This window comes from Durio zibethinus, chromosome 23 (assembly GCF_047325235.1).
Source record: "Durio zibethinus cultivar Kanyao isolate XHJ-2024 chromosome 23, ASM4732523v1, whole genome shotgun sequence".
Taxonomy (NCBI): Eukaryota; Viridiplantae; Streptophyta; class Magnoliopsida; order Malvales; family Malvaceae; genus Durio; species Durio zibethinus.
The window spans coordinates 10,507,226-10,515,477 of record NC_143184.1 but is presented as its reverse complement, the minus strand read 5'-3'; the positions used below and the strand labels follow the sequence as shown (position 1 = coordinate 10,515,477).

General features: G+C 30.7%; 1 protein-coding gene across 3 annotated transcripts; it reads left to right on the top strand.

Annotated features, from left to right (window-relative positions):
• The first annotated feature begins 2,639 nt into the window (after window positions 1-2,639).
• Window positions 2,640-7,269, top strand: LOC111313161 (myb family transcription factor EFM-like). 3 transcript variants are annotated; one of them, XM_089752535.1, is made up of 5 exons: window positions 2,645-2,970; window positions 3,078-3,319; window positions 4,826-5,129; window positions 5,640-5,716; window positions 6,926-7,269. In XM_089752535.1, exons 1-5 carry the CDS (start codon window positions 2,760-2,762, stop codon window positions 6,980-6,982), a joined length of 891 nt encoding a protein of 296 aa, XP_089608661.1. In that variant the 5' UTR covers window positions 2,645-2,759; the 3' UTR covers window positions 6,983-7,269. The 3 variants fall into 3 exon arrangements, with proteins under 3 accessions (XP_089608662.1, XP_089608661.1, XP_089608660.1); XM_089752536.1 differs by lacking the exons at window positions 5,640-5,716; window positions 6,926-7,269 and adding an exon at window positions 5,303-5,598 and having other exon boundaries at window positions 2,640-2,970; XM_089752534.1 differs by having other exon boundaries at window positions 5,640-7,269.
• Window positions 7,270-8,252: the final 983 nt, after the last annotated feature.

The window sequence follows — 8,252 nt, the reverse complement described above, 5'->3', positions numbered from 1 at the left end:
ATAAAAAATATAATATAAAATAAAAGTATTTGCCATTGCTTTTAATGTCAAAAGTAAAAAAAAAAAAAAATCATGAAAAGAAATTCGAAATAAAAAAGGAGTTAAAGTGTATTTTTAAAAGAGTACAAAATTTTGGTAAATCAGAAAACCGATTAACAAATAAAATGAAAATGAAAGGAGTGGAGATAGTAAAATTAATTCAAATTTGAAAATCCTTCCAAAATTAAATACTTGAACCCAAACCTAATCAAACTTGAATGGGCGAAAAAAATTAAAGATATGAATTTTTTAAAAAAATAAAATATTTAAATTCAAAATATTCTAAACTCAAAATAAATCGATTTAACCCTAATTTATAATAACCTGAAACTTGAGACAACCATACCAATAAACGACTGAAATCAACTCGAATTCTAAATCACTCAAATCCTAAACAGATTGTCAACCAAACCCGCCACCTTTAGAAAGGAGTCTATGCAGGAACGGAACCAGATATAAGGCACAGAAGTCAAACAGTGAAGTTAATGGAAAAAAGATGACCGATATTAATGTTAAATCGGCTGAGTTACTATACTACAATGGTGTAAAAGATTTTGGGGCACTTTGGATTCGCCTTTGAGTACATACCTTTAACTTTTTGAAAAGTATTGATGATTGAAAACCCCATGGTGCAAAAATCTTAGCCAGGAACACAGGAGCTGCTGGTTCCCCATTGCCCTCACTTTAAGCTTTGTGAACTTAGTTCCTCTATAAGTCTTCCTCAATGCATAGTAAAACAATTCGGTGCACCGAATGTTTGAATCCCTAAAAGGAAACCAGCCTTCGAATCTTTCCCCTTTTAAATTAAAAAAACCTGCATACTCTTTCAAGGCTCATTAATATTTTTTTTCCCAATAATAATATTTGTTTCACCATTTTTTCTCACTTAAAATGGTAATTTTTTTCCTTTAAATTTTGGAAAAAAAAATTTGGACCCATATCATTGAATAAAAAAAATTATATATACTTTTATCATTGAATTAAATTATTTGTATACATAAGATATGATAAAAAATAGTTTATAAGTAAAGTTATTTCAAGTTATAATTAACAGATAGCTATGAATTATATAGAATGTTTCTTTTTTATCTTCTTTCCCATTTTGTCAATTTCTTATTCAAAGGGAAGTTATACGAACTAATCAAAGGTAAAAGAATATAAAGTGGATGCCAATCTGGTTTCCGGTGACCCCTCCTCAAAGATTCTTCCAATGAAACTTTTGGTGCTAGATATATATGTACGTTCATGCGTCAATCAGCCATAACAGGATCCATGGCTTTAGTTCCTCCTGGAATCCATCGCTGTTCTCTTTTTTATTTTCTTTTCTTGTCCTCATAAATTCTTTTAATATTATCTATATAAAATATAGAATTTGGAAAGAGAGATGTTGATGGGTCAATCTGAGTCATGGTTACTGAAAGTGATTCTCTAAACGCGATGAATTGGATTAGATCACTCCAAAGTACCCATTGAAAGTTGGAAAAGCACATATTGCACTTGGAAGCTTTGAAACAACAATTGCAGAATGATTCTTTCGACGCGGTGAATTAGATCATATCACCCCAAAACATCCCTTGGAGGTCATTGCAGCTGGAAAATTTGAAGCAACATTGCGAACTTGTCAAATTTTTCATACATTGCGGGAGGCTAATGATCTTGCTGATGATCTTGTCAAATCAAATTCGAATAGAGCTCAAAACCTTTTAGTGACTTTACTAGCTACTCCTTGATATTAAATGTACTTTTTCGTTTCTTTATCAATTATAAAGCTTGCTTTTAAAGAAAAGTCTGATTGATACATTCAAAACCTAAGCTCAAGTATGATCCAATTTGTACAATCATTTAAATTTTATTTTCTATTAATATTTTTATATTTTTAAATATAATTTTTTTAAAAAAATAATAATTTATTAATATAATAATGATCACAAGCCGATTTGGGTCGAGCTTTGGCCTCAAAATTCCTATTGTCCAAACAACACTATTTGAAAATGATCAATAATTTGCATTGAATCATGATATTACTTTAAAAGAGGCATGGTGAAACAGAAATATAATAATAGAGGAATGGAATTTAGGATTTATGTAAGAGCATGATAAGAGGAATTCTCACTGAGTTGTAATGTTGTTTTATGATTAAATTTTTAAAAGATTAATCATAAACCAATATTATTATGCGATAAAAGTTCTCCCACCATGATGTCAAATGAACCCTTAATCCATTTGCCCAAATACGACAAAATTGCTTCAAACTTTACAAGGTCCACAGAAATTTCAAGAACTATGTTAGGCACTGGAATTTCAGAAGATGGTTTGATTGATAACTACATGATATTGGGTAGTTGAATTAGGGTGATTTTGAGTATGAAATTAAACTTTCATTACTAGCTAGCCATAATTAACTTATCCAAATGCATTTGAAAGACTTTTGGTGGTGCCACAAAAATTAAACATGGGAAGAAATTGGCTGAAAACACACAAAAGTAACTTTAGAAAAAGAGAAAAGAATTTGCATAGTGGTTTCACCTTTTCATCCTTAGAAAAAGGAGTCCAGATCGAATGAATAGGAATATTTCATATGTAATCAAGTCAGTCCTCCAGGATTAACCCGGATTCTATATCAGCTCATACTTTTGTCTTTGATTGCTCACATTGCTCTATATATAATTCCCCAAAGCCCCAGGCCTTGCAATATACAATTTAGAACTGAGAGAAATAATATGAATCCAAGTTTTGTGGAGCTTAGCTTGAGTCTTAAACCATCTTATGTGCCTAAATACTTAAGTAACTTGCTCTTAGATCTGTCGGAAATTGGTAATGAGGAGAAGTTACCGGTGTTGAGTGATTATATTTGCAAGCATCAGGAGGAGTTAAGCAGGGTTGAGGCTTTAAAGCATGAACTTCCTCAATGCAGGCTACTTCTAATGGAGGGTAAGTCTATGTTAAATATCTTCTTTGCTGATTATAAATTCAAAGAAATTCTTTCATCTCTATTATTGAAGATTTTGACTGTTTTTTTTTTTTGATGAGATGTGTAGCAATTGAGACATTGAAGGAGGAATTCATGAACATAAAGAATAATATAGAATCTCAGTCAGAACAGCCTGATCTAGTGGAGTATTTGTCAACAAAGAGGAAAAACAACGAGCAGGAGCAAAGGGAAATTACATACAATCCTGATCAAGACCACTGTAACCCTAGTCATAATGCAAAGAGGCGGAAACCATTACTCCTAGATAACTCCCAGCAGAAACCATTAGTACTCCTAGATAACTTCCAGGTAAATACAAAGATGGTAATCGTTCAACTTGTTTTTCTGGATCACATACAATAATTAAATACATATTGTCAAATTATATGAAATTTTCATTTCAAATTTTAACAAAATTAACATTTCACCTTCATGTTACTAATGTGGACTTTTTTTTTTTTTTGTCAATATACATTGAAAACGTGGAAATATCATTCTTGAACATGCCAACTCGACATTTCCCTTTAATTTTTCCTTCTTTTTCTTTCTTATTTTTTCTTACTTTTTCTTCTTCTCTCTTTACATCTTCCTCTTTCACTACTTTGAACCTTTCAAACCACCTACCACACTATTCTAGAAACTGGCCATCAAAACCGCTGTTGACCGCCATGCTGTACCACCAACTGCCAGTAGTCACCGTGGGATCTCCGCTAAAATCCACTGAAAGGATCCCCTTTCCCTCCTTTTTCACTCTAGCAAGTTAATTTTTTTTTTAAAACCTAAAATACCCTAACTCTACAATCCAAACTCGCAGTCTCACCATCCAAAAAAACTCCATCTCCACTGCTCGAAATCACAACCCAAACTTCAATATGACAGATATTAAGTGTTTGTCAAGCTCAACATTTAGTAATGATCTTTTCTACGGAAGGTCATGACAAAAATGAAACCAAAATGGAAAGAGACAAAAACCAGAAGAGCACTGAAAGATATGAATGCTTAAACGCTAAGAATATCCTCCAATGAGATTCCTGAGCACAAAATAGACTATGTTGGGGCAGTCCCAAGTATGTCCTATTCCCTGATTGTAGTGGATGGAGTAGCAAATGTAAAAGCGGTGGTCCAGCTTTTAACTTATATCTCAACCATTATATGCTGATCCAGTCTAGCTCTTTTTGTGCTCCGTACATTACAATCACATATATCAAAATTGTTAGACCTTTAATGGTTTCCAGAGGTGCTCGACAACAACAAAATGAGTTGCAGGCGTTTAAGCACCACATCCCGTCAAGTTCCTAACATCCAATCCCCAGGTCACTGCAAAGAGCAAGATCTAGCAAGGAAACAAGGCAACACTTATGAAGAAGGTTTGATAACTGGCGAACAAAGTAAGCCTCAATTTCCTCCTCCAGTTTGGAAAAAAAAAATATTTTTTACTTATAACTGATAAAAGAGTTTAAGGGTTCATAACAGAATATGACAAGATGATAAGCTTTTTAAAGGGTTTCCGATCGGGAATTTTGGGTTTTTGGATTAGGTAAAATGAGGATGTAAAGATGGGCCTTTACCATCTGATTGATATTTCCACGTTTGCGGTTCGAGTCAGGAAAATAATGGTGGAATGTTAATTTTGATAAAATTTGGATTGAAATTTCAAATTTAAAAAAGTAAAAAACTTGATTTAATCAAATTATTATAGATGGATTAAATCTTGGTTTTGGTCAGAATATAAGAACTAATTTCATAATTCGAGCAATAGATATATATTTTCTTTCAACTTGTTGAATAAAATATATTCTTTATGACTCTCTCTAGCCTCGCAATCTCAAAGCAATTCGGCCATGCAAACAGTTATTGGTTCCATACAAGGAGTGTAATTCGAATTCCATTGGATCATCAATTACTGGAGAGGAAAAGCTGCAGGATGTACCCATGGATGATCAATATTCATCTAGAAATCAAGGTTTCTTGTATCTCAAGACAGATGATAGAATTCAAACTCTTAATTATCACCCAAAGCCATTGACTCAACCCATTTGGAAGAATAACAAGAGATGTTGGTCATCTGAGCTTCATGCAAGATTTGTGGAGGCTCTAAATCTGCTTGGAGGCATTCAAGGTCAGAACTTATTAAATATCACAAAATTTTTTTGATGGTTAATTTAAATGCTCTTTGATTTTCTATAGTTTGTAATTTAGTTTGATAATTTATTGATAGCAAAATACATCTACTTAGAATCCAAATTTTAATCACAGTTGATTAATGCAGCCAATTTTTTTTTGTTTTTAAAGGGAGCAGAACCCTACAATAAAGGGAGAGGAGGTAAAGTTGGGGTCGAACCCCAACCTTGGTATCTTCTTTTAAGGCTTGCTTGACCACTAGGCCAAGAAGCTAAATTATCGGCTTGAGCCTTTAATCACAGTTGATTAATGCAGCCAATTTTAAAATAACATCTAGTAGTTCTAATTAAAGCTCCCTTTTTGCATGGAAATTAAGTTGATCACAAGTGCATGGATCTCATTATTTTCCCCTTTGATAATTAATTTGTATCTTTTTTTTTTACAGATTTGATTTTAATTGTGATGTATTTTTTTAATTATTTTTATTCATTGACCTTTTGTTGGGCAGTGGCTACTCCTAAGCAAATCAGAGACCTCATGCAGGTTGAGGGGCTTACAATTGATCAAGTAAAGAGTCACTTGCAGGTTAAATTCGATATTGTTAAACTTAATATTGCATGCATCACGTTTATATACAGTTCATGAATATCGGCTCGGCAAAAAGTACTTCAAATTTTGACACAGTTCTAAATTGAAACAAGATATATGTCACATAAAATCATTTTATAGATCAAAGATGTAAGGAAAAAAAGATAAAATAAGAAACAAAAATTTAAAAGAACAAAGTAGTAGAAATTAAATGGTCATATATCGAATACTAGTTTTCTATAAAGTGAGCTTTTGTGCACAAGATTACTTGTCCAATTAAACCAAGATATATATTTTTACTATTATTATTTATTTTGTTTACTATAATTAATGTTTTATTAGAAACTATTTTATTAGTGGGTCTTTTAGAGTTTTAAAGTTTTAGTATAAGGGTATAACTATGTTATTTTGTTCTGAGTTTGTAAAAAACTAAAACACTAAAGAGGTTGTGAGGCTTGAGAGATTAAGATTGCGATTTTGTGTCTGTGTGACTGTAGCTCAAAGAATTATCTCGTGAAACCCAGTTGGGATAAATAAAAATTGTGTGAATGTGTGGTAATCTCCATTAAAGTTATAGGTTGACAGTTTTTGTCAGATAAATAAAATTGGTTTATTGTGTTGTTTTTTTTGTGATTACAACGATTCCTCTATAGAGATGTAAAAAATGCAAAATAAATTACTCAAAACATAAGTATTGTTTCATATTGTTTATGATAATATATAAAAGGAACCTTATAATGATCAATTTGCTTACACTATAAAAATATAGTATGATTTTCAAGTAAAGATTTGATATGTATGTAACATGGTTGGTGCTGACAAGAATCATAGAAAAATACTGTTGAATTGAAGTAAAACTTTTGAAAACTACATACACATACTCTCTCCCTGTGAAATTAATATCTAAAAGCATCTAAAATTAATTGTTTAATCATTATTTTTACAAGATTTGTTTATCTTTTTTTTTTGTTACATCAGGAAGTCAAAGCCTTATTACAAATAAAGAGGAAGGGAGAGGCCTGATTCGAAACCAGGCCCTTGATGTCCCTTCAAAGATTAAAAATTATTTTTATATCTTTAAAACCACTAATTATCATTTAAATTTGCAGTTTTGAAGTTTATTTCCGTGATTGTATCTGCAAAATTAGAACCATTAATTCCCATTTTGACTGTTTTGGATGACAAAAATCTACTATGCAATTTCAGAAATATAGACATCATTGTCGTATGGTTCTGGCATCTTATTTCGGTCGCTTGGTATAAAAAAAGAAAAAAGAAAAAAACAAGGATCGTATTGGCTCTTTAATCAGGTTGCCAGTAATGGCTAATCTTCTTGAAGTCATTTGTGCTCCTTTTGGTCACAAGCAATGCTTCTCAAAATGGAAGGCAGACTAATTTGGTCATTTTGGCTCGAAAACTGGAGAAACTAGAGAGCTTGCCACCAAGCTATGGCTATGATCTCTCCCTCTCTTTGTCTTCTGTCTACTAATAAGTGTAGGTGATCACTAATCGATTACCATTGGTTAATATATATACCATTTGGCATTCCTGATTGATCAAAGGCCTTTTTTTTTTTTTTCCATGGAGACTTTCTGTTCATCACTTATCCATTACGTACTATAAACATTATGTTGATTAAGGTTAATTGAGTTTTATGACTGAACTTTTTAGATCCAATCAACCCTAAATCCTGGCATTAATTGAAGATTATTATTCCAATTAATTAAAGAGTATTAGGAAGTGAAATTATATATTTATGTCCTTTCCCTTTGGTTTTTATTAAAAATAAATAAAGTATTTTAATTTGTAAATAATAATAATAATAATTCATAATATTATGTTGATCACTAGTCAGTCAAAATTTTAAAATCTGTACGTAATTATTTGTAATTAAAAAACTTTAGAAAAAATGCTAAAAAAAACTTACTTTAATTAGTTTTCTTTTGATTTAAAAGAAAACCAAAATTTGATTGAACAAACGCTAAAAACAATTGTGTATGAGAAAAAGTGCGCGAACGTGGATATATATAGGAATTGGCGGCTAGCAAAAATGGCTGATCTATCAATGAGATAAAGATAAAAAGCAAACAACAAGCAGCAGCGAATTGCTAAAATAAAAAAGAAAACGCAAAAGGATAAGAATAAAAAAAGCTTTCGAATAAAAGAAGTTTTCGAATAAAATTTTAATAATTATTTAAATTTTTAATATTTTTATTATAATGAATTAAATTTTTAATTTTTGATTTAATTGAACTTTTAATTAGATAATATTTAGTTATATAATAAAATTGAATCAATCAATTTTTGAATTACAATCAATTAAATTCTTTAAGATATTTTAGAAAAAAAAATTAAAGAAAAAAAAAAATTTATTTTATTTAATTTGGGAGCTTTTCCAATGAAAAAGAGCCAAATGGATGAAGGTGAATAAAAGAAATATTTGAAAATTAATTGATAATAAAAATAATAAAAGTTTGAATTATTATTGAATTTTAATATAAAAACTTTGGTTGTCACCCCTTTAGCTTTAAAA